The following is a 25,581-nucleotide window of genomic DNA, read 5'->3' as shown; positions in this document are numbered from 1 at the left end:
CAATTAATATACATTTCATAGCCTAGATACTGTGTTTGACTCAAGGAGCACATCTCCAAAATTTCAAAAAATAAGTTACAAAATGACAAGATGAGAAACTTCAAGAATGATTTGGATCAAAGAATTAAAGAGGGTAAGGGTCTTCCCGAGTGACACAGTGGTAAAGAATCTACCTGCCAATGCAGGAGACACGAGGGACGTGGGTTCAATCCCTGAATCGGGAAGATCCCCTGGAGGAGGAAATGGCAACCCACTCCATCATTCTTACCTGGAAAATTCCATGGACAGTGGGGCCTGGTGGGCTACAGTCCATGGGGTCGTGAAGAGCCAGACATAAATGAGCACTCACAGCACACAGTACAAGAATAACAAAGATAAGGATATGTTTCAGAGGAGACAGATTTCTAGGGAAATGCTTTCCACTTATGTTTTGGGCTTCCCTGGTGACTCAGACATCTGGTAAAGAGTCTGCCTGTAATGCAGGAGACCTGGGTTCGATCCCTGAGTTGGGAAGATCCCTGGAGAAGGAAATGGCAACCTGCTCCAGTATTCTTGCCTGGAGAATTCCATGGACAGAGGAGCCTGGTGGGCTACATGGGGTCAAAAAAGCAACTAACACTCTTTCCACCTATAAATGTAGAGGCATAAAAGTTTATAACCTATAAGCATACATGTTTGCACAGAAACTTGGATACATACTTAAGACTATGTGTTCTTCAATACTCTATTGCAGTACAAACTTGGGGTGACATTAACTGAAGTAATAATAAAAATAGCTCACACTGACATATTCTTTAATATGTGGTAGGCAATATTCTAAGAACTTCATGCGTGCTGTGTGTGTTAAGCCACTCCAGTCATGTCTGACTTTTCGCAACCCCATGGACAGTAGCCCTCCAGGCTTCCTCTGTCCATGGGATTCTCCAGGCAAGAATACTGGAGAATGTTGCCATTTTCTTCTCTAGGGGATCTTCCTGATCCAGAAATCGAATCTGGGTCTCCCGCCTTGTAGGCTGATTCTTTACCACCTGAGCCACTAGGGAAGCCCCAAGAACCTCATATATGTTCATTTTCATATTGACTTTTACATCTTTACAGTAGCCCTATGATGTAAATAATTCTATCCTCAGATTATAAGTCTTATGCACAGAGAATTTATTTATCAAAAGTAACATAGAAAGAGCCAGGGCAGGGATCTGAACCCAGACATCCAGCTGTGGAGTGTCTACTACATATAATTTTTATTTTGGATGACAATCAGCCTGTCTAAGAAGGAGTGTATGCTCTTAACCTTGGTCATAAAGCTGAAAGAGCCCTTTATTGAGGGTGGGGATGGGAGAATAATAATAATTGTAATCGTTTCTGTTGTAGCATCTAACATATCCTAAGCAAGCACTATACTTAAAACTTCATATACACTGTTTTAGGAATTGATCAGTAAAGTATGCTTAGGACCATTTTACAGATGGGTAAAACTGAAATTCTTTTCTAAGATCCTCAGTAACTTTCCTAAGATCACACAAGTAGTGGTGGTAGATCCAGACTCTAATGTAGGTCTGTCTTATTGCAAAGTTCCTTTTCTGGAAACTATTTGCTGCTTCTTACGGAATTAGTATTGGCATTCAGAAGATTTGCGAGCCAACAGTTATACATAATTTCTAATGCAAGGACCATGGCTACCGAAGGCATCTCTATACTGTATATGAATGTATTTGTGGAACTGCCACAATTATAGAAGAAGGCAAGACTTGTGGTTTGGATGCTCAAACAATGGCATGTAGGAAAATTTAAGCTGCAGGAGGGAGGGAGGGGATACTGGTCCAAAATATCAAGAATGTAAGTTACCATGCAGAACATTGCAAGTAAAGACAGGTACATGCCCTTCACAGTCTCTCTCTCACTGTGGTAGCTGAGCCTGACAGAAATGTCACAGAACCAAGTGGGAAGTGAAATGGCTTGAATCTTCACTTCCAGAAAGGGAAAGAGGCCGTAGGACACTTGTATAAACTCAGAAATTCACAGTCTTCTTTTAACATCTTTACAACATGCCCCTGTTTTCAAACCATTACACAATGTGGTGTTGATTTTTCTCAAGCCAAAGTGTTCAAAATGGAAATAGGGACTGCATTGGATGGAAATGTAAAGTCACAGGAGGTGGTGAAATATACTGGGTACAGATGCATTGGATCTCTTGCCTTATAGCAAGGCAGTCTGTGGCAGAGTCTCACAACATAAGTTAGAAGTTCAGACAGTTCAAACCCAACTTAGCACTTTGGACAAGTAACTAAGCCTAATTTTTCTGTCAATCAAGAAGAATAATAGTACTTACCTAGGATCTGTGGAAGTAAAAAAGAAAAATGAATATGGAGTGCTTAATTTAGTGTCTGATGAATAATATGGGCTCAATAAATAGAGCCCAATATAATTATTAGAAGCAAGCTTTAGGATACAGAATCAGGAATCATACTTGCCTCTCTAAAGCCAGATATTTTCAAAAGTTTTTACATTCTGACCTGTCTTTAAACTATTACACCCTGTATGGTGACCATGACTCAAGCCTGTAGAATTTACTGTCCACGTCTTCTGCTGCTTCTAAGTTAGCCTTGGTTTCTTCACCTCTTAAACAGGAATAATGACAGGGATAAACTACCTCCTGAGGTTGTTGTAAGAACTGAGTGAATTATGACATATAAAGCACTTTGGACCGTACCAGCACATGAATGGCCAACTTGTCTATTTTAAAGTCCAGCCCGAAGCTTTAAATGGGATGCTTCTGGCACAGAAATCTCTGAGAGTCTAATGTCTTACAGTTCCCCCTTTGGAAATAGGAGTTCTTAGAAAGGACTGGGGCCACTCTTGGGTAATCATAATCCATTTAGCAGTCCCTTGCTTAACCTGGTGCATTTGTCTTAGGATGTATGCAGTGGTGGAATTAAAATAGAGCAAAAGGAAACAAGATTAGATCAAATGAACTAATCTAGTAATAGTCTGCAGTGTCCATCAAAGGTTACAAGTTGTGGTTTTTCTCCATCAGGAAGGAAAGGATAAACCTATCAAGGGTTTGCTGCTGAGTAGCTTCAGTTGTGTCCGACTCTGCATGACCCCATAGACGGCAGCCCACCAGGCTCCCCCGTCCCTGCGATTCTCCAGGCAAGAACACTGGAGTGGGTTGCCATTTCCTTTTCCAGTGTATGAAAGTGAAAAGTGAAAGTGAAGTTGCTCAGTCGTGTCCAACTCAGCGACCCCATGGACCGCAGCCTACCAGGCTCCTCCATCCATGGGATTTTCCAGGCAAGAGTACTGGAGTGGGTTGCCATTGCCTTCTCCGATCAAGGGTTTACAAGTCACCTATAAGTGAGGAGACAACAAGGGAAGAGGTGTTTCCTGAAGGAGATGCTTCTAAAATCTGATGAAACTCATATTGGGATTTTGTGGTCTACCACCTCAGACCAACATCGAAATCATCTGAGAAGCTTTTAAAAAATTCTCTAGCCTAACCTACCCCAGACAAAATACAAGGTTTTCTGTGATAGGACCTGCATTATCAGGTTGCTGGTATGTTGGTTTGTTTGTTGTAAGGCAAAGTTACAAAGTGGGGTATATAAAAGTTCTGGTAAGGCAGGTTCTAGGATAGACAGAATGACAAAGGGCAAGTGCTTGAATGGGGGGAGTGGTTCTATTGTCTGTAAAACTAATGTTCAACATTAATGGCTCACTTAGCTGCTGTCTATATCTGGTGGTAAAGCAAATTAACTCAAATGCAAACAGCTTATATGTACACATTCCCATACGTTTATTTCAATCCCTAATGATACTCTAAAAGCTAATTACAATGAAAAATAAGTCATCCTGTGTGTAAATATACATGCAATTCTTCCAGTTAATTGCTTGGAGCTTTCATTTTGTCCACAATCCCAAGTGGAATAGGAATTTTTTTTTCCCCTTAAGTAACAGACAACCTGGGTAGCCTTTAAAAATGTGTTCAACATCACTATTGTCTGTTGTAATTTCTTAAACCATATTTATTAGATAAAATAACCCTACGAATAATGTTAGATTAATATAGGTTTTTCTCTGGTCACTCATCTTTCTGTCCAAGGAAGCCCTGAACATTATAGAATTTCATCCAATAAAAAGAGTGGGTGTATCTCAGTTCCAAGTGAGAGATAATATTTGTGGTCACAAGTACCCGTGACCTCATTCCTAGACCTTGAAATTATTCTCATAGGCCTTAAAGCATTTATATCTGTATCCCCTAGGGATGGTATGGTCCAAGGAAATAAAACCCCTTTCTACAGAGCATCCAAAAAAGTACCTCATAAAGACAGCTGGGATGTTGAGCTGACAAGTAATGTGATACTATCTTGAGATCTTTAGTGCCCTTTGTAAAGAAAAAATGAAGATTCTAGATTGTCTTCTCTCTTTCTTCCTTAAATTTATCAAAATCATTTTTATTTATTTATTTTTTTAAATTTTATTTTATTTTTAAACTTTACATAATTGTATTAGTTTTTTTGACCAATGCAAACACATTATCTAAAAATGATTTTGTAAAACTAATACAAAATCATTTTTAGATTACGTGTTTGCATTGGTCCAAAAGGAAAGGAGGATGCAAAATAACACTCTATTTCATCTGTGCCACCAGCATCTTCCCCAACAAACCCCTTTACAAACCCGAGGAAAGTTGGGGGCAACAATCAGTGGTGTCAGCTGCAATTTAGAAGCAAGACAACATCTCACATGAATGTATTCTAAATTCTTGGTTTACACCTATTCTTCTCTGATGTGAATATTTTCATATTAGACTCAGAACAAAGGTATGGTGGAGAGATACAAAATTACTTAAGAAAAGCATCTAATGAAAATTAAATGTATTGCATAGAACATGTCAAAAATATATGTAAATGCCTATTATTTGATATAAACTTCCAATATTATAAGTAATATATATCAAGTGCTTTGTTATAGCAAATACTTGTCTAAAGTAGGTTTTGTAACCCCAACACAGCATGCATAGTCAGGAGACAGGCATTCTGGAACATCAGTCTAGTGTGCACACAACATACACAGGCCCCCCAACAAAAATAGAACTAAAGTCTAATATATAAATTGCTTCATAATGGATGTTTATTCGATCAACAATGATTTTAATAGTTAGATGAGCTCTGACAAACCCTTGGATCCAAATTTCCTTTAATAGTGTATGTGAAGAAAGAGGTGATGCTTTGCTTCACATTACATGTCAATAGATTAATGTTAAAGTTCAACAAAATTGTACAAAAATAAAGTGAATTATTTATTCTTTGCAGAGAAACTATACCTTCAATTAAGGTGATGTATGTGTTTAAGCACATTATTGAAATAGGCAAAATATTTATGAGACCAATTTTAAAAATCAGTACTGTAAAAAATGTTTTCTCACTGGTTATTGGCCAACAGTAGTCACAGTTCAAAGACTATATTGTCCTATCTGGTTTCTGAGTGATCTTTCTCCCTCCACCGATTCTATTTTTTATAGCTCTTGTTCTATTTAAATCCTCAATTTCTTAGGGATTTGCTATCACTCTCTCACACATTTTTTCAATCTCAATATAAATTGGCTCTGCCTCTTGCATTGTTTCTCCAAATACTCTTCTTGTTAAACAAGGGCTTCTTTTTCTAGAATTCTTATTAGGAACAAGTCCAGGTTCCTTCTCAAAATATTTGCAAGTGCCCTGCCTTCAGAAGACAAAAGAAATCTTCCTTAAGATGAGAGGAAGTAAAATGAGACCACCCATATGCTTTTAAAACACTCAAGAGATTTCATGGCTGAATATACATTTGTTTTAAAGTACAGAGCATTCTTTTAAAAAAAAAAAAAAAACTTTGCAGTGTGAATTTAAGCAAAGTACAAGAAATAGCTGAACTCGGCAAAAATTCTAAAATGAATTGTTGACTACTTAAAGGAAATAGATGTTATAAATCAGATAGTGGAATTCTTTTTTCAAGTGTGCAAGACAAGAGAAGTTCTATCAAAACCTTAGACGAATTGGAAGTTGTCTTCGTGAAACCACATGTAAAAGGCACAAAAAATCTCTTAGAAAATTGGAGAGTGGGTACTGTTTTTGTTAAGCCTCCTTCCTTTTCTGTGTATTGCTTTTTATTTGTTTTTTAATTGTCTGAATTCCCTGATCACTGAGAAATGGAATAAGTTATGGGACTCTGGGAAGGAGGCTGGGAGCACACACAACCTGCACAACTCCCTTTGCATGGTGTGGTCTGAGACACCTGCCAGGCAGTTCCAGTTTCCAGCCATTGAGGGAACAAACAGGGGAGCCTGTTTCACTGGAGAGAGAAAAAGTTTTGATCAACTTAATTGACAGTCATCATGTGATTGCATCTTCTGGTTTGAGGAAGATATTTGGGGTGTAATCTCCCAGAACACTACTTCTACTCTCACCCTTTTTAGCTATTTTGGTTTAGTTGTTTGTTCCCGTAACTGTAGCTCAGCCGTGTCCTACGGTATGCCAACCCCATGGACTATAGTCCGCCGGGCTCCTCTGTCCATGGAATTTTCCAGGCAAGAATACTAGAGTGGGTTATCATTCCCTTCTCCAGCAGATCTTCCTGACCCAGGGATCAAACCTGGGTCTCCCGCATTGCAGGCAAATTCTTTACCATCAGAACCACTAGGGAAGCCCCAACACTAAACTAGTATAATGATACATAGATATCAGTGAAGAAAAGAAAAGGCCAACAAAGCTAGAAGCATTTCATTTTTCTTATTTTATTGACTCCTCTGTTAAAAGGAGATTGTGGCGGATTCATTTCAGTATTTGGCAAAACTAATACAATTATGTAAAATTTTAAAATAAAATAAAATTAAAGAAATGTAAAAAAAAAAAAAAAAGCTGAGCACCAAAAAAAAAAAAATAATAAAATAAAAAAAAATAAAATAAATCTCTGGGGCAATTAAAAATTTAAAAAAAAAAAAGGAGATTGTGATTTTTTTCCCTCTCCCCATTGATACAATATAAATAAGCACAAGTCCAAGTCCACCCTTATTAGAAACAAAACCTCTTTGAGCCTTTGCTTCTAAGAATTTTTATAAAGTTAAAATGCTTAAAGTCCCATAATGCAGATGTTGCCACCTCAAATGCATACAGGATGCAAAAAATTAAGAAATAACCAAAGTGACCAAATGCGAGACAGAAGGGAGTGGTGAAGACTATGAAAAACAAGGGAACACATGCTAATTCTCAATAGGAGGGGGCTGCTATTCAGTTTCATCAACAGCTAGTTATTCCCCGGGGGGCATGATGGCCCAAAGTTGCCAAACATTCTGATAATTTTCAGAGAAATCAAAAAATCTAGATTCTTGGGTGAAATTTTATTCTAATTCAAACTTAAGAAAACCTCAATCAAAGTGAGCCAGTATCAAATGAGTCAATTTTTGTAGGCAGTCTGAGATCAGCAGTCAAATACACATAATGTATTTAACCAAACTACCTCCTTATTAGTCTCACTTTTATTTGACTATGAGTTAAATAAGTAAATTATTAAGGATGTTCCATAAAAAAAAAAAATCAATGAGACATAGAACTTCAGTGTCATTTGTTTGTTTTGAAAATGCAGTGTTAATAACATTTGTGGTCTGGCCAGCCTAGATGAAGAACATAACTTTGCAGCATTGAGGGATCCTCTGGGTCCTGGTGGCAGTGTGATAGGTCAACAATAGCTGAAAAAGTACATTCAAGTAAAAAGAAAGACTGCTACAGATGCTGTGCTATGCTTAGTCGCTCAGTTGTGTCCGACTCTTTGTGACCCCGTGGACTGTAGCCCGCCAGGCTCCTCTGTCCATGGGATTCTCCAAGCAAGAATACTGGAGTGGAATGACATGCCCTCCTCCAGGGGATCTTCCCAACCCAGGGACTGAACCCGAGTCTCCGTATTGCAAGTAGATTCTTTACCACACACATGCTGATCCAAAGTCTAATGGGAAATAGACAATCCCAGAATCTGACAGCATGGAATCTCAAACTGCGGGTTAATGAGCACTTTGATGAAGGGGGCCAGGTGGATTTGAAGATGAACTACCAATCTTTGGTGCTCCTCTGGGCATCTGCTCAAAATGCCATTTTTACTAATTGCTAGTCACATGACAAATAGCCTAATGTGGAACCAGCAGGTGATGCAAAATTGTAGGGCAAAGAAATTTCAGGACATAATACAGCATAGTCTTGTGAATATAGAAGCAAATGAAAACTGAACTAGAAAAGCACAATTTGGGGAATAAAGTGCAAAGACCTGCATACAACAAAGGTTGGATTAATCAGATGAAATAGCACAGCCAATCAGATGGAAAAAAATTAACCCAGCACTGAAGAAATCGGTGATTAGAAACAAGAAGTGAAAGACACAAAGGAATAGCCTCAGTGAGAAGCTGAACCCAGGAATCTGTTGGAAAATACAAAACTTATTTGAAAAACTGTCGAGGTTTATAAAGGAAGCCTGTATGCAAGGCCCCCAATCCGTCAGCAGGCAAATCTCCCACTGGAGAAGAAAATGGATTTATTTGGCTTCCAACTCAGTGGGAAGAAATTGGTCCCTCAATATGTAAAGTTCACAGTTAATGTATCTTTCCTGTTTTACGTTGCAAGTTTCCACTACCATTTATTGAGTACCAGGGTGCTGCCTACAAGAAGATACAGATCATTGCCTTGCAACTGTGGCCAAGCAAAAATTGTCCAAATGATTACACCCTCCTACAGGTGGTTCAAAAATGAGCATGAGGAAAAAATATATGTGCTTATGCATGCTGCATTTAAAATGATGGCAAACAACACCACTGCCTGTTCAGACAGAGTCTTTAAGGGTCTCCAAAGACCAAGAAGTTTGAGCCTTCGTTATATTTGTTTATTTCTCAGTGCCTGCTGTATTGTAAGCACAGTGAGGACATGGGTGTCACTCTTGTTCACTGATGCCATTCTAGCCCCTCACACGGTGCACGACACATAGCAGGTATAAAAAAAAATAAATAAACTGTGGAATGAAAAGTAAATGAAGTAAAAAAGGAATTAAACCAAATAGCACAACCTTGCCTAAGTGATGAGTGGGCTTCCCAGGTAGCTCAGCTGGTAAAGAATCTGCCTGCCATGTGGGAGACCTGGTTCGATGCCTAGGTTGGGAAGATCCCTGGAGAAGGGCATGGCAACCCACTCCAGGATTCTTGCCTGGAGAATCCCCATGGACAGAGGATCCTGGCAGGCTACAATCCATTGGATCTCAGAGAATTGGACACAATTGAGCACAGCACAAACGATGAGTAACTGTTTGTAATCAGTAATCAGGTCCTGCTGCATACCACTTATAAAATCAGTACTCACAAATGTTGATAGAAAGGAAGTTTGCTTTCAATCAGAGTGCCCACAATCTGGGGAAATGGTGGTCTCAGCATCCCCCAAAATCTACCTCCAAAGATTCTATACAGCCATGAAAGCTTTTAAAGGGAAACAGGGAAGTTACCTCAGTTTATCACTGAGATAGGGGGTCGGAGTAGTTGCCATTCCCTACTTTATGCAGGCTTGTTGACTCCTTGTGACCTTTCTTTATGTGCAAACCTGTTCGCACAGTGTATCTGAGAGATTATTGAAGAAGAAGTTAGGGAAGAAATCTAGTCATCTATTAATTGCTTATTCTTCATTCCTACTTCTTTGAACTATGAAAAGAACAAAAAAGTTAGGCAAAGTATTGTGTGATCAAAAGGTTGGAATGGTGTGCTAGGACCAGAGATGAGTAGGGCTTGGTGTGCTTGATTTAAGGTTACTGCCAAGACCAAGAGTTGCCTCCTGCAGAGAGCTCTTTGCTGCAAAGAACTTTTTCCTGCCAAAAGTTGCTCCCATAATTACTATGCCTCTAGCTCCTCCAATGTTTTTTATGATGATTTTCAGGTTACAGAGGAGGCATCTGAGGCTAAGAAACTGTGAGGGACTGAATTGAAGTCACATGACTACTAGTAAGTACCAGAAGCGAGATGTGAACCGGTGGCTAGTTAAACTCTAAAAGGGTACTCCTTTCTTTACACCACTCTGTTTAGCTTCGTAAATAATAAACTTCGGGGGAGTGGTTTAAACTAGTCAAAGTAACGCAAGACTTAAATCCAGGTAATTTACTCAAATCCATCTGCCCTTATGACCACAGTTGCCATAGCTGCTTTGTTTTCCTCACTGCAGCCCCAGAAGACAGTACCTTTTTTAGCCTGATCAGCAGCCCCCAGCACACTCTGGCTATGTAATAAATGTTGATGTCAGAGCTACCATAAGAGACAGAAGTCATTTCATTTTATATCAAGACGCGAGCCACCATCTGGAGGACCAGATATGCCAATCTTAATTTGAAACCAGATTTTCAAATCTGACTCCAATGCAAGAGAAATGCTTATCAGCATTCACACTGAAAACTTGGGTTACTCTGCCCAGCAAACATTCATTTTGCCAGGACCCTCTTTCATGAGTGAAAGCGGATGGATTCTGCAAACAGCTAGAGCCCATTTCTGTATTAATTCAGACTCCTGTTTGACAAGAGTAGACACCCATTTGAGCAAGAATGAAACACAAGAAGGAAATGTATCATAAGGGTATAGAATATCTCCTTGAACCTAAAGGACGGAATGCAACGAAGACTCAGAAATAGACCAAAGATGAGGTTACCTCCTCTCTGTATCCCTCTACTCTATAAACTAGTTTTTGTTTTTGTTAACTTACATAGTAAAACATAGTAAAACCTACAACTTTTGTGATGAAATCCAGTCATTCAAGAGATCAAGCAAATGGGTATAAGAATTCCATGTCCCCTTTGATTTTGGTCAATTACCCATTCCTGGCCAATCAGCTGAGGAGGTAGGGGTCATATTTTTTGAAATATGATTGCCTATACTGTAGCCATATAAATAGAGCAAACAGTGAGGGGCTTGTCTTTGTAAGGAGGAGGGGACTGAGGGAAAGTGGATTTTGAGCAGATTAATCACTCTCTGTTGCCCTCTGTACTGTTATGTATATGCACTTATAAAAAGACAAATATCCCTATGGGGTACAATTACATACAGAGTAGAATTAGAAGGGAGAGGTTACTGATTGTAAAGGTTTGTGCAAATTAATATTTATTAAAATTAACTGGCTCTTTGAACACTCTAGAATTCAGTAAACTTTAATGCATAAAATGACTATTAAAAATTCCCACAACTGTTCTGTATTATGTAACTCCTCTCCTCCTCATCTATTTCTAGAACTCACCACACTGTGTCGGTATCATGGTAGGCATGCACCATATGATTCTGTATTGATGAGAGTCACCTACTTCCAGGTCTTCTAGTTGTTACGTTACTTAATGCTTTCATGTGAGGTAAATGTTTCTAAACCTGCTAGGAACTCCAGCTCAGCCTTTTTGAATTTTCTCAGCGATCCCAGGAGCTCTGTCTTTATATGACCCGTACGGATCTCATTACTTTCAACAGTTCTTATCTCCCTGCCTGCAAAATCATCCTCCAGGCGAAGAGTTTTAAAAAATTATTATCTACCACCACCCTTTTCTTGTGATGATGGTACAATTGACTCTCCATAGACTAATCACATTTCAGAATCATCGTATGTGAGGATAAATTTATGTGGTGTTGAGTTTATCACAACTAAATCTTTGGGGAAGAAGGTCCCCTTTTGATATAACTCTACTAGGGGTTTTTTTGTTTGTTTGTTTTTCAGAGCTACCAACTGATCTGTAATCCTCTCAAATATAAAAAGCCTTTTTGCCTTCTGTTCTTCATTTTACTTTTTGATCAGCTAATGTCATCTAAGGCAAGAACTTCCTTTTGTTCAAGAAAGAACTGCTTTCCATTGTGAATTCTACTCTAGATAGTGATGTTCTCATATGGTAATGTCTAACAGGACTTTCTAGTACTTTGGAAATAATTTCTAAGTCTATTTTGATGGATATAGTTAATTATGGATTCTGGCTTACCTACATAAAGTAAGTACATGTTTGGAATCAACTCAGTGAGAATATACTGTGTGCTTATGCCGTGCAAGTAACTGGGCAAAAAAAAAAAATGAAGATGACTCAAATGTTGTCCTGTGACATTAAGGCAGTCATGATCTATATAGTCTGTCTATAAATAAGTCCAATCAACTCTCTTGTCTGGAAGAAGTCAATATCAGATTAACTTATAGATGATTTCCAAGGACTACTATGAATCATTTTTCCTGATTTAACTCAATTCATTAAAACAGATATGAGGTCTGTTTCTTCATGGTTCACATTCTCAACTAACAATAATAACTATTATTTTTTGAGTTCCTTCTATGTGTCAGGCTCTGTGCTAAGTACATACATACACATACACAAGTGATTCAAATGTGCGACCAAGTTTGAGGCCCTTGCTGTAGCTCATTTTTATACATACATATATGAATCCACCAAGGGATTCCAAGGCATAGTCAAGGGTGAAACCTTCGCTTTTAGTTCCACTAGTCCAAAATGAATGAGAATCTCTGGACAAGCAGTCCAGGCATCTGTAGGTTTTAAAACCTGCCGGAGACTACCCAGTGAGTGCCTGAGAACCCCTGTGTTAACATGATGATGTTTTCCCATCTGTCTTTCACTCCATTTCACACTTTGTCTCCTGGTCTTCAGTGGAACATGAACCTTTGAGTTTCACATTCTCATTCTCTGTCAATTATATGCCATTCTTGAGTGGAAAAGGGACAGCTCTGTGCAGAGTTTAAGTGCTTCAACATTTAACCTTGGAACCCACTATCTTGGGGCTATATCCTACCTAGCACTGTAATTTACTAACTGTGTGGGCAAGTTAACCTCTCTGAACCTCTTGTTCCTCATCTGTGAAATAAAGATAGTAATAGTGCCTGGGATTAAATGAGATAATGCACACAGCTAGGCTGTTATGAAAAACAGGGAAAGAATGGCCTTCCACATTTTTTTTTTCCCCACAGAAGGGAAAATCTTTTGCCTCTTCTTTTAAAAGTGTTTCCAATGACTATTAAAAACTGGTGTTTGCCTAGGAAAAATCCTTGTCAGAGTGAAGTCCTTGGTTAGTTACCATGTATGTTCTTGTTTTTTACATTTTTATTTGCTTATCTATTCAGCTGTGCCAGGTCTTAGTTGCAGGGGTCTGTTAGTTGCAGCAGGCAGGATCGTCAGTTACGATGTGCTGACTCTTAGTGTTAGCACGCACATGGGCTCTAATTCCCAGACAGGGATCCATCCTAGGCCCCCTGCATTAGGAGTGAGGAGTCTTAGCCACTGGACCATCAGAGAAGTCCCCTATTACGTGTTTTGAAATGAATGGTGAACTATCAAACATTGTTCGGTTTTCTCTTTTTTTATATATATATTTTTTCAAGTAACAGTATTCCACAGCAAATCATTCTTTATTTTAAAACTTTTAATTGGTGGATAATTGTTCTACAGGATTGTGTTGGTTTCTGCCATACATCAATATGAATCAGCCATAGGTATACATATGGCCCCTCCCTCTTGAGCTTCCTCCCACCTCCCAGCCCATCCCACCCGTCTAGATTGTCACGCAACAGCTGATATAAAAATCATTCTTAAAGTTCTCTTTGGCCTAAATAATTTAGAGCAGCCCTCTCCACCCTTGTCGATGTCATTATGAGTTCATTTTCCTTCAAATAATTTCACAGCAAAGAGAGAACACACAGTGAATTATGAGTTACAAATAGAATGTCTTCCCCCAAAGCCGTATAAGGATGGTAGAAATCAAAGGTAAAGCTAATTGAAGCTCTTCCAAATTTTTCAAGACTGCCTAATCATTATAAATATGAGTGGTCCACATTCTCAAAATTGAACTACATTAGTGTTTTGTTTGAACTTCAATTTCAAACTGGCCTTTTTTCCTGGCATTTAATTACATTCTGATAGAGGAGTCACTTCCCAGGTGTCACAGTGGTTAAAAAGAATCTGCCTGCCAGTGAAGGAGATGCGAATTTGATCCCTGGGTCAGGACGATCCCCTGGAGAAGGAAATGGCAACCCACTCCAGTATTCTTGCCTGGAAAATTCCATGGACAGAGGAGCCTGGTGGGCTACAGTCCATGGGGTTGCAGAGTTGAACAGGGTGAACACACACATACAGAGGAGTTAATAAGTAATAGTCAGAGCCGCAGTGAGTGGTGAAGAAAACAAACTCCCAAACCTGAGGACCTAGGTTCGTATCGTGACTTTTCAGCTTCTAAGCTGTGTAATTTTTAGCAAGTTACTAACACCTCTGGGCCTGTTTGTGCTGTAAAATTGGAGATATTAATAGTAGAATAGTTCCTATCTTATGACAACTGAATGAATTAATCTAAGTGAAGCACCTAGCACAGTATGTGGCATATTGTAAGTGATTTCAAATATTTGATAGGGATGGTCAGTCCTGGGTGTCCATTGGAAGGACTGATGTTGAAGCTGAAACTCCAATACTTTGGCTCCCTGATGTGAAGAGCTGACTCATTTGAAAAGATCATGATGCTGGGCAAGATTGAGGGCCGGAGGAGAAGGGGAGACAGAGGATTAGATGGTTGGATGGCATCACCGACTCAATGGACATGAGTTTGGGTGAACTCCGGGAGTTGGTGATGGACAGGGAGGCCTGGCGTGCTGCGATTCATGGGGTCGCAAAGAGTCAGACACGACTGAGCGACTGAACTGGAACTGGAACTAGATTCATAATATTACTATTAAGCATATCTCTTAAAGCATTACAAATTACAACCCCTGAGCCAAATCCAACTCACCTCCTGTTTTTGCAAATAAAATTCTACTGGAACACAGTCCCATCATTTACATGTTGTCTCTGGCTGCTTTTGTGCTTACATGGGCACGTTGAGCAGTTGAGACAGAGACCACTAGGCACCCCAAGTCTAAAATATTTACTATCTGGCCTCTAGCTGTTTACAGAAAAAGTTTGCTGACCTCTGCTATAAGCAAGGGACTGTGCTAAATTTAATCCCCACAACATGAAAATTAATTTCTGTACATAACACTATGTGGTTACTATGTTATCCCTATTGTGCATAAGAAGAAGCAGAGACTCAGAGTTATTATGTAAGATAATACACTCACCAGTCACACAACTAGTAAATAACAAAATTAGAACTTAAAGCACATTTTTATGACTCCAAATACATGTCTCAGATGAGGTTATGTAGTTCTTTAATGATATGTGCTGACTGTGGTGGTTCCTAGTTACTTTGTCTTTCTTTGTCTCTAATCTCATACGTGGATGACACAGAGTACATATTTTAAAAGTCCATGTCCAAGACAATCAGTTCCGTTTCATCCATGTTGAGAACTCGTGCAGGTTGCTACGTGCTTGATCTAGTCTGTTTTCCCATCTCCATCTTTGTTGACATCCAGCTTCCCCTTCCTGGGAGGGAAATATTTGCCTTCACCAACAACGTTGCCTGCAGACAGCCAACTGTGCCATTGATGGGGAGGGTTGTAGGCTGTGGCTTTGTTTCCTCTTGGCTGCCCTGTAGGTAGTTAGGTGTAAGCCAATTGAAATGCCAAGTGTCTGAAGCTTTGCCTGCCAGAAGCTTATTTTGTTTAAGAAGGTTTGACTTCCCTTTGATTCACTTTTGAAAGATGTTATATGCATAAGCATTAAGTCCTAGGAACAGTGTCCCATGAGATCAATTTGCAAGACCCTTTAGTTTAGAAAGAAAGATCATTCTCTAGTGTCTATGTTGGTTTGATATGGAAATACATACACTTGCCCTACATCTTGATTGCCAGTGTGCTCAGAATTTGCTTTGTAAAGTCAGGCATTAAATCCATACTCTCTGCACCTTAATGTTCCTTTTTGGCATCTGCATATAGACACTGTCTACAGGATGAAGACCTTAGGCCCACGAAGAATGTGATGGAATAAATCTCAAATCTATGCCTTCATAAAGCCATCTTTGTTGTTGACTGAAAGAAGGACTGAAAAGTCTGGTGACTATAAATCCAGATAGTATACTTCCACTGATAATTAGGTTTCTTACAGATCTGAGATCCTCTGTGCTAGACTCAGAACGACAGGTGGTAGTTCATTTTGCAAAAGGGCTTATTCCAAAACTCTAAGAAAGACATTATTAGATTGTCAAGTGATTTTTGGAGTTTTCCAGTTACATAAAAGCATCTCCTCAGGATCTTTTGCTTCATAAAATGTTTATAAAGCCTAATTAGCATTTATTTGTCCTCACTATGCACAGAAGTTGCCTGGATAGTACTATTTAATATAAAAATGTATATTAAATAGTACTATCCAGGCAATTTTTATAAACAATTATTTATGTTTTTAATCAGAGGTTAATTACTTTACAATATTGTGGTGGTTTTTTCTGAACATCAACACGAATCAGCCACAGGTGCACATGCATCCCTCGATCCTGAACCCCTCTCCCACCTCCCCCTCCACTCCATCCCTCTGGGTTGTCCCAGGGCACCAGCTTTGAGTGCCCTGCTTCATGCATCAAACTTGCAGTCCAGGCAACTTTTGTGTATATCATTCGTGCCACTGTACCATGGAAATCGTATGCCTTAGTGAAGAGTCTTGGTATGATTTTACCCTGCAGTCACCCTTCAGTGGTTACACAGCATGACCGACTCAATGCACATGAATTTGAGCAAAAGTAGGGAGATACTGAGGGATAGGGATGCCTGGTGTGCTACAATCCATGGGTTTATGAAGAATTGGACACAACAACTGAATAATAAACTATACCTGGCATTATGATGGGCGCTGGAGAAGTAAAAGCGTGAGGATGTATTAGGTTCATCTATGTGCCCAAACTTTCTATTCATTTCAAAGAGTCTTCTTTCTTCTCTTACTTAGTGTCATTTGTGAGTTCCCTGCCAGAGTTAAGGACGCCCTGACAGGGTCATGAGTAGTACTTACAGTTTCTAAGAGTGACATGGCAACGTGTGTGTGTGTGTGTGTGTGTGTGTGTGTGTGTGTGTGTGAAGGAGCTCATGCTTGTTTTCTGAAACTGTAGCCTTGGAACATCATTTACATATTATGCATTTCATTCAGCTTTAGTTTTAATACAAAACAATGATTGTATTCCTTAAATAATCTAAACCCTTTCTGACTATTATCATTGAAACTAATACCTGAGATTTAAGGTGACATTTCCTCATTCCATGAAAGAAACTTGTGCTATTTTATGATTAAAGATGAATTATTCATCCTAAATAAAGCATATACTGTGTAATTTTAAAAAGCATATTCAGTATTTCGTTATAGCATTATTTTTAGAAATCAAATAAAATTCCTAATGTCTTAACTCACATTATGAAAACTCAGGCTTGGAACTTGGCTGAGAGACAAGGAAAAACAGTCTTAGAAGGAGTTTGGAGGGAATATGCCACTGCATGACTGCATATTGAAATCACTAGCTTTCAATTTTACCTTTATAAAAAGTTACTATGAATTTAAAAGAAAAAAAGTGGTTGAAATAACTAAACTAGATACTCAACTTGTATTAATGAAGCCCCAAAGCTCATTAGCAGTTTTAGTAGCCACATCACACACATAATCATTCACTCAGTCATATTTGACTCTTTTCAACCCCATGGACTATACCCACCATACTCCTCTGTCCATGGAATTCTCTGGGCAAGAATACTACAGTGGGTAGCCATTCCTTTCTCCAGGGGCTCTTCCCCACCCAGGGACTGAACCCAAGTCTCCTGCTGACTACCGCATTGGCAGATGGAGTCTTTGACACGGAGCCCCGTACTACATCACACAGAGGCCTCATTCTGAGTTCACTGTCAATTTAAATCTGTCTCCTTTTTTCAGAGCCATCGCTGCTGTTAAACCTCTTTTCCATGTATTCTTACACCTTTTTTTCTAATAGGTCGTATCTAATATATATCTCTATTACTTCTTGCTATCTTCAGCTCATTATCCCATGAATTTGTTTCTAAATCTTAGCACCGACCTCTAATTTATTAGCTCTCCCTAATAGATCCCCAGCATCTTTAGGTGTAGATAGCAGGCACACTGAGTCTTCATTGTACCAGGTTCCTTTAGACCTCGTGGATCTCTATTCCAAACTGTGAAGCTAGCAATCAATTCTACTAGGCCTTTTTAAAGAGTTTATGGCTATCTGATGTCTTTTGAATATAAACTTAAGTGACCAAAGGGGCCTTTTGAATGGTCTGTCTAAAGCTTAATAATTAGCCAACAATTTTATCACAATGGACTATAGATCTCATGTGATTGACCATCGATGCTTTAGCTGTACTTCAAAAACCTATTTTGTAGAAAATTAGGTTGTAATTTTTTGCATTGTTAAATGATATTTATCTGAGAAACTGACCCAAAGAGAGTTTTTGTACACTGGTGGTTTAGAAAAGGGTTTTTTATTGTGAAAGTTAATGAACCACAATACAGGTCACTTTAATTGTACTTTATATGTGAACTTTTTCTACAATGAAACTAAGAAAATTATCTCTGCCCATGAGTCAAAGATAACTTTTTAATTAAAATAAAATTGTGAATTCTGCCAGCTACTGTATAGTCCATGTTGATAAAGACAGCCCTATATCTTTAAAGTTTATACTTGTAGATGCTGGAAAACATGCCTGTACAACCTCTACCTTGAATCAAGGGGAACTTGAATATATTTATAAGTCTGCAAGTGTTTTGCCTTGATTTTTCAATTATTCCATCTGTGGCTAATCATATTAGATATTTGACAGCACTTCTTAAGCTCATATTTTTTTTTTTCCCAGAGGAAACACATAAAAAGCTTTCATCAGTCTGGCCTCTTTGTAATTAATTTTTTCATTTTATATAATCTTTAATAACTACCTCATTTTTCTAGCTATTATGAATTAGGGTACCCTGAATAACTTTGTACATACAGCTTTGTTAACTAACTACTAAACTACTAAAAGTAGAAGAGACTTTTAGAATTGATATTACTGGGTCACAGAATACATCCATTTAAATATCTATAGATACTGCCAAAAAATGTCTGTTAATAATTCCCCAGTTGTGTCTGTGTCTGCTTTTATGTAAGATCATAAACTCTGGACATTAACCTTCTTTATCCTTTTTATAAAACTGATTAGGAAAAAATATTTCCAACTTTACATTTCCTAATTATAAATGAGGGTCTGTTTTTCTTCATTTATTTCTTTACTTTAAAGCAAAGCTTCTGTTGAGATGGGGGCTCTTATCAGTAGGAAGTCTAAATGGCTGCAATGTTTGCTTCTTTTAAAGATAATTTTTAATTGAGACATACTATACACTGAGAACCCACTCTAGTATTCTTGCCTGGAGAATCCCGTGGACAGAGGAGCCTGGTGGGCTGCTGTCCATAGGGTCACGCAGAGTTGGACATGACTGAGGCGACTTAGCAGCAGCAGTAGCATACACTGAGAAAGATGGATTTAGAAAAGGCAGGGGAACCATAGATCAAATTGTCAACATCCCTTGGATCATTGAAAAAGTGAGACCGTTCCAGAAAAACATCTACTTTTGCTTTATTGACTACACCAAAGCCTTTGACTGTGTGGATCACAATAAACTGTGGAACATTCTTAAAGAGATGGAAATACCAAACCACCTGACCTGCCTCTTGAGAAATCTGTATGCAGGTCAGGAAGCAACAGTTAGAACTGGACTTGGAAAAACAGACTGGTTCCAAATCAGGAAAGGAGTACGTCAAGGCTGTATATTGTCACCCTGCTTATTTAACTTATATGCAGAGTACATCATGTGCAATGCCAGGCTGGCTGAAGCACAAGCTGGAATCAAGATTGCCAAGAGAAATATCAATAACCTCAGATATGCAGATGACACCACACTTATGACAGAAAGCAAATAAGAACTAAAGAGCCTCTTGATGAAAGTGAAAGAGGAGAGTGAAAAAGTTGGCTTAAAGCTCAACATTCAGAAAACTAAGATCATGGCATCTGGCCCCATTACATCATGGCAAATAGATGGTGAAACAGTGGAAACAGTGAGAGATTATTTGGGGGGCTCCCAAATCACTGCAGATGGTGACTGTAGCTATGAAATTAAAAGACACTTGCTCCTTGGAAGAAAAGTTACGACCAACCTAGACAGCTTATTAAAAAGCAGAGATATTACTTTGCCAACAAAGGTCCACCTAGTCAAGGCTATGGCTTTTCCAGTAGTCATGTATGGATGTGAGAGTTGGACTATAAAGAAAGCTGCTGCTGCTAAGTCACTTCAGTCGTGTCCAACTCTGTGCGACCCCATAGATGGCAGCCCACCAGGCTCCCCCATCCCTGGGATTCTCCAGGCAAGAACACTGGAGTGGCTTGCCATTTCCTTCTCCAATGCATGAAAGTGAAAAGTGAAAGTGAAGTCATTCAGTCATGTCTGACTCTTCGAGACCCCATGGACTGCAGCCTACCAGGCTCCTCCATCTACTGGATTTTCCAGGCAAGAGTGCTGGAGTGGGTTGCCATTGCCTGAGCACCAAAGAATTGATGCTTTTGAACTGTGGTGTTGGAGAAGATTCTTGAGAGTCCCTTGGACAGCAAGGAGATCCAACCAGTTCATCCTAAAGGAAATCAGTCCTGAATATTCATTGGAAGGACTGATGCTGAAGCTGAAACTCCAGTATTTTGGCAACCTGATGCGAAGAACTAACTCATTGGAAAAGACTCTGATGCTGGGAGGGATTGAAGGTGCCAGGAGAAGGGGACAACAAAGGATGAGCTGGTTGGAAGGCATCACTGACTCAATGGACATGAATTTGAGTAAACTCTGGGAGTTGGTAATGGACAGGGAGGCCTGGCGTGCTGCAGTTTATGGGGGTCACCAAGAGTTGGACATGACTGAGCGCCTGAACTGAACTGATACACTGAGAAAAGTATACAAGTCATGAGTGAACAGCTCAATGAATTCTTACTAACTGTATTCATGCATGATACCACAATTCACATAAAGAAATAGAATAATACCAGCAATCCAACAACATCCCTTGTGACCCCTTTCAGTCACAACTCTGTCCTCCAAGGGAATTATTTTCCTAAGTTTTAATACCATATAGTTTTGCCTTTAAAAAAGACATTTAAAATCATCAATATCGTATATCCTCTTTGGTATCTGGCCACTTTTTTGCCTTTGTTCCATACAGGAGTAGATGGCTCGTTTTCATTTCTGTATACTGGTCTATTACATAAACATACCAGAAATTTCGTCTGCTGTTGATGCACATTTAAGTTATTTCCAGTTTGGGGCTGTAATGAATTAAGCTGCTATAAACATTTTTGAAAAGTTCTTGGATGGCTGCTTTCATTATTCTTGAGTATATACTGTTGGAGGAGAAATATTTTTAGGTTCCATGGCTAGTCTAATAACCAAATTGACATAAAACAGATGAACAGGAGAAAAATTAAGTTTAATTACATGTAGACCTCCTGTATACTTGGGAGAGACTCTAGAAAAGTGAATAACTTGCTCAAATGGACAAAGCTGCTACCTTTATACCGTCTTTCAGTTCAGTTCAGTCGCTCAGTCATGTCCGACTCTTTACGACCCCATGAATCGCAGCACGCCAGGCCTCCCTGTCCATCACCAACGCCCAGAGTTTACCCAAACTCATTGCTGCTGCTGCTAAGTCGCTTTAGTTGTGTCCAACTCTGTGCAACCCCATAGACGGCGGCCCACCAGGCTCCCCCATCCCTGGGATTCTCCAGGCAAGAACACTGGAGTGGCTTGCCATTTCCTTCTCCAATGCATGAAAGTGAAAAGTGAAAGTGAAGTCGCTCAGTCGTGTCCGACTCCCAGCGACCCCATGGACTGCAGCCTACCAGGCTCCTCCATCCATGGGATTTTCCAGGCAAGAGTACTGGAGTGGGGTGCCATTGCCTTCTCCGCCCAAACTCATTAGCTAAGGACAAAAGATACTGCGGTGGGATCAATGAGTTACAGGAGATGACCAAAAAGAGCACAGTACACAAGGGTTGGTTTGCAGATTGAAGTTCCTGCCATCTCCATTAGTAGGAGTTCTTAGAGACTGAGTCATCCTCTTCTTCCTGGTACAACAAGGGAGACACCCCTACAATTGGAGTTTCCCTTAGAAATGTAAATAGTTTTTTAAAAAGAATAACTTGTAGTTGGCTTTCAGAGCTGTTTTATGCCCCAATTTTCTTTAAAATATCAGCTTAAAATAATTCATATGCCAAAGAGGCATATTTTGGGATGACCAATTCTGCTCCCCTACAATACCTGGAAGAGAGAAAAAATTCCCCATAGGAGATTAATCAGTTCTACTAAAAGACCACTTTAATCATGTCATTGCACTCAATGTCCTTAGAATAAACTAAGAACATTTTAACATGGATTTTAGGGGTTGCACATCCACTCCAGTATTCTTGCCTGGAAAATTCCATGAACTAAAGAGCCTGGCCAGCTACAGTCCAGCTACCATACATGGGGTCACAAAAGAGTCAGACCTGACTGAGTAACAACAACAGCATATTAAGAGATATACCTTTTCATCTAAGCAACTTACCTACAAAGCAGGGCAACTTTTGTTTTCCAAACATCTCCTCTCATTTTCCTATGAATAGCCTTCTTTCCCTTTGTAACTCCAGGCCCCTAGCCCTTTCCTTAGCTCAGGATGCTTTGTAAGCCTCAACTACCTGACTGCCCTTTGAGTCTCACATTTCTATGAGCTCCTGTACCTATGAAATTAAATTTGTTTTTAATCTACATTATGTCAATTTAATTATTAGACTAGTCAAAGAACCTACAAGGAAAGAAGTTTCCGTCCGCTTCAAAGGCAAAATAGGAATAGTTCAGGCTTTGTGAGCCAAAAAGGCAAAACTGAGGCTATTCGTAGATACTTAAATATCATGGTAAAGGGAAAACAAAACTACACACAATTTTCATTGCTGAAATTTAAAATATAATAATAGAGTAAAACTGACTATGTCTGTAACCTTCCAACACAAAGAGCAGCAGTGGCCCTCCGAATGTACTGAACTCACTCAATTCAACCACACATACTCAAGTAAAACAGAGCTAGAGCCAATACAAATAAATAAGAATTTTAATAATGCTAATTCTTATGGTTTTTTCTTGGATATTTCCTGGAGTGGGCATGAGATGTATCAACTTAAAAAAATAGTCACAACCTGCAAGTTGAGAGTTCTGTTTTATTTGGTGGGAATTTTTAGGACTTCAAGCCTGGGAAACAGCATCTCAAGTGACCCTGGGAGAATTGTTCAGAGGACCTAGGGGGAGGAGTCAGGTTATCCAGAAGCTTGTAACAAGAGGCCAGTAGTCTGAACATCAAAAGATTATTGTTAATTAAGGAAAACCAGGTGTCTCGGAAGTTAGCACTTCTCTATGCATGGGAAGATGCAAGAGACGGGGCTTACTGAAGTCATTCCTTTCGTGTGCATCTCACCCATCTGGGGCCAGCATCCTGGGACTTGACTTTTCACACCTTAGTTCCTTGCTCACCTTGGGGAGTGACTGATGGCTGCCAGTAGCCAGCACTGTTCTTCCTGGGTGCCCCTGGGGCTCAGAGGCTCACATTCGGAGGGCCAGAATCACGAATCGTGCGTGGCTGTGACAGCCTTGTTCACTGATACGGCAGGAAATATCCCATTTCACAGATGGCCCTCTTGAGTCAATTGTTCTCCCCTTTTAATTTGTCTTGTCTCCTACACTGTTAGCATCTCTCCAGTCTAATGAAGGAGTTAGTGACTTTCTGAGGGAATTTTGACCTAACATGTTTTTTGGCCATTCCCCCATGGGCTTTTTAAAATTAACTCTGTTTAAAAAATAAATAAATAAATAAATAAAATAATATAACTCTGTTTAACAGATAAAGGAACTGATGGTTAGAGTCATTTATCAAGGATTCCACAGTTAAATTCATCCCAGAACCAAGGGTAAAATCACACCCTGAATAATCGAAATCTGTTCTCCTGACTGCCGTTTCAGATTGCTCCTCTCAGCTTCCAAAGACAACGTCATGAACCAAAGAAAAAGTGAGGTGATGAGTTTAGGGCTGAGAGATTGAGGGTGTGAAGTGACTGAGTAGGAAAGAAGACATTCTAGGCTAAGACAGAGGTCTAAGTGAATCTGTGAAGGAAAAAAGGAGAAAGGCATTCCTTGTGTAAGACTCTTCTCTGAGGACTTTGCATTTTTGCAAACACTTGTCTGGAAACAGCATCCTTCCAAATGGCTTTCATGCATTATTGAGTGTGGTGGAAATTTGGTATGTGACGCCTAGGCCTCCTCAATAGCTTCAATTCCCATGTTGACCCCATTAACCTGAATATAATTTGCTGTGAAGAAGAAAACTTTAGCCTTAGGTTGAAATTTATGTACTTTTCAGCCAGCTTTTCCCTAATGTTATTTCATTACAAGCATTCACTTACATAGCTGTTTCTTCAGGGAACTCAAAACTTTAGTAACCATATTCTGCTCTTCAGATTATCACTCATAAAATGTGTATTGACGAACTGACATCTAACCAAGGAAAAGCAGTCTTTTTTTTTTTTTTTACAGACTTCTCACTTCAAGGTCACTTTATGTCTGACTTATCTAAAGGCATAAGATGAAACTCTGAAAGATGGCATTTTTTTACATTAGGTGGGAAAATGTCTCTCTCATTTAGTCTAAATAAGTTAAAGTCTAAATTAATCTATTTCTACACGTTGCTTCTACATTGCTCAAATGTCAGTTAATCAATACTGTTTGGTCATAAAAATGTTAAGGTCTAATTTACATCACTTAAGAGCTGAAATTCAGTGTATTTGCGTCAGTCAATATAATTAAAACATCAAAAGCGATGATTATGAAATTTTACAGTTTGAGTCAAACTGTACTGAGCTGTTCGTATTTATTACTCTATTCTTCACAAATATCTAATGAAGTTATTTTCACAATCCCATTTTACAAAGCTCAGAGACTTTAAGAGATGCATGTTTTACATGACCTAGTTGGGATTGAAACCCGTGTTTGGTTTACTACTGCGCTCGAGAGTCTTCACTATAGTATTTTACCAATTCTTTCGTGACTCTGCTACTTGGAATTTCTTAACAACAGAGGCTCAACCATCCAGTTGACCATGAGTCAGTTCACCCGATTGTTTGACTATCAATTGCTAGGAATCAATATGGTGACTTATTTGGACTTTGTCTGCAGTAGATGTCTCATAAAATCATTGTCTAATTGATTCTCTCTCCCAATTGCTCTCAGTAAATTTAAAAGATGATTTTTATTACAGGAACACTAATAGTAACAAAGACAGCTACACAGTTTGTGCATTTACTATGTTTCAGGCACTGTATCAAATACTTTATGTGCATTTAAAAAAAATTAAGTTCTCATAAAGATTTTACATACAATGTTAGAACCCTAAAACTAAATTCCCAGGGTATCATAGAAAGGTGTCTTGTCTTTGTACCCAGTTCCTGGCACACAGCTGGTAAAATCCTTGGACTCTCTAAAGTAATAAGCGTATTTTGTATGCTAATGAGATGACTAGTGGCTGGGGATCCCTTAGATAGTTTTGGGACAGAAGTTGATCAC

General features: G+C 39.1%; 1 protein-coding gene across 15 annotated transcripts in view; it reads left to right on the top strand.

Annotated features, from left to right (window-relative positions):
* Positions 1-25,581, top strand: part of TAFA1 (TAFA chemokine like family member 1) — a 534,519-nt gene that overhangs the window by 199,564 nt on the left and 309,374 nt on the right. Inside the window, exon 2 of one of the 15 annotated variants that reach the window (XM_055558384.1) lies at positions 9,933-9,997. The exons of the other annotated variants lie outside the window; for them this stretch is intronic. Coding sequence (XP_055414359.1) covers positions 9,988-9,997 — 10 coding nt within the window. The 5' untranslated portion in view covers positions 9,933-9,987. The remainder of the gene's footprint in view (positions 1-9,932; positions 9,998-25,581) is intronic. 15 annotated transcript variants of the gene reach the window in all.

This window comes from Bubalus kerabau, chromosome 20, assembly GCF_029407905.1.
Source record: "Bubalus kerabau isolate K-KA32 ecotype Philippines breed swamp buffalo chromosome 20, PCC_UOA_SB_1v2, whole genome shotgun sequence".
NCBI classification, from domain to species: domain Eukaryota; kingdom Metazoa; phylum Chordata; class Mammalia; order Artiodactyla; family Bovidae; genus Bubalus; species Bubalus kerabau.
Note: the sequence above shows the minus strand (reverse complement) of the source record. Positions and strands in the feature narration are given on the sequence as shown.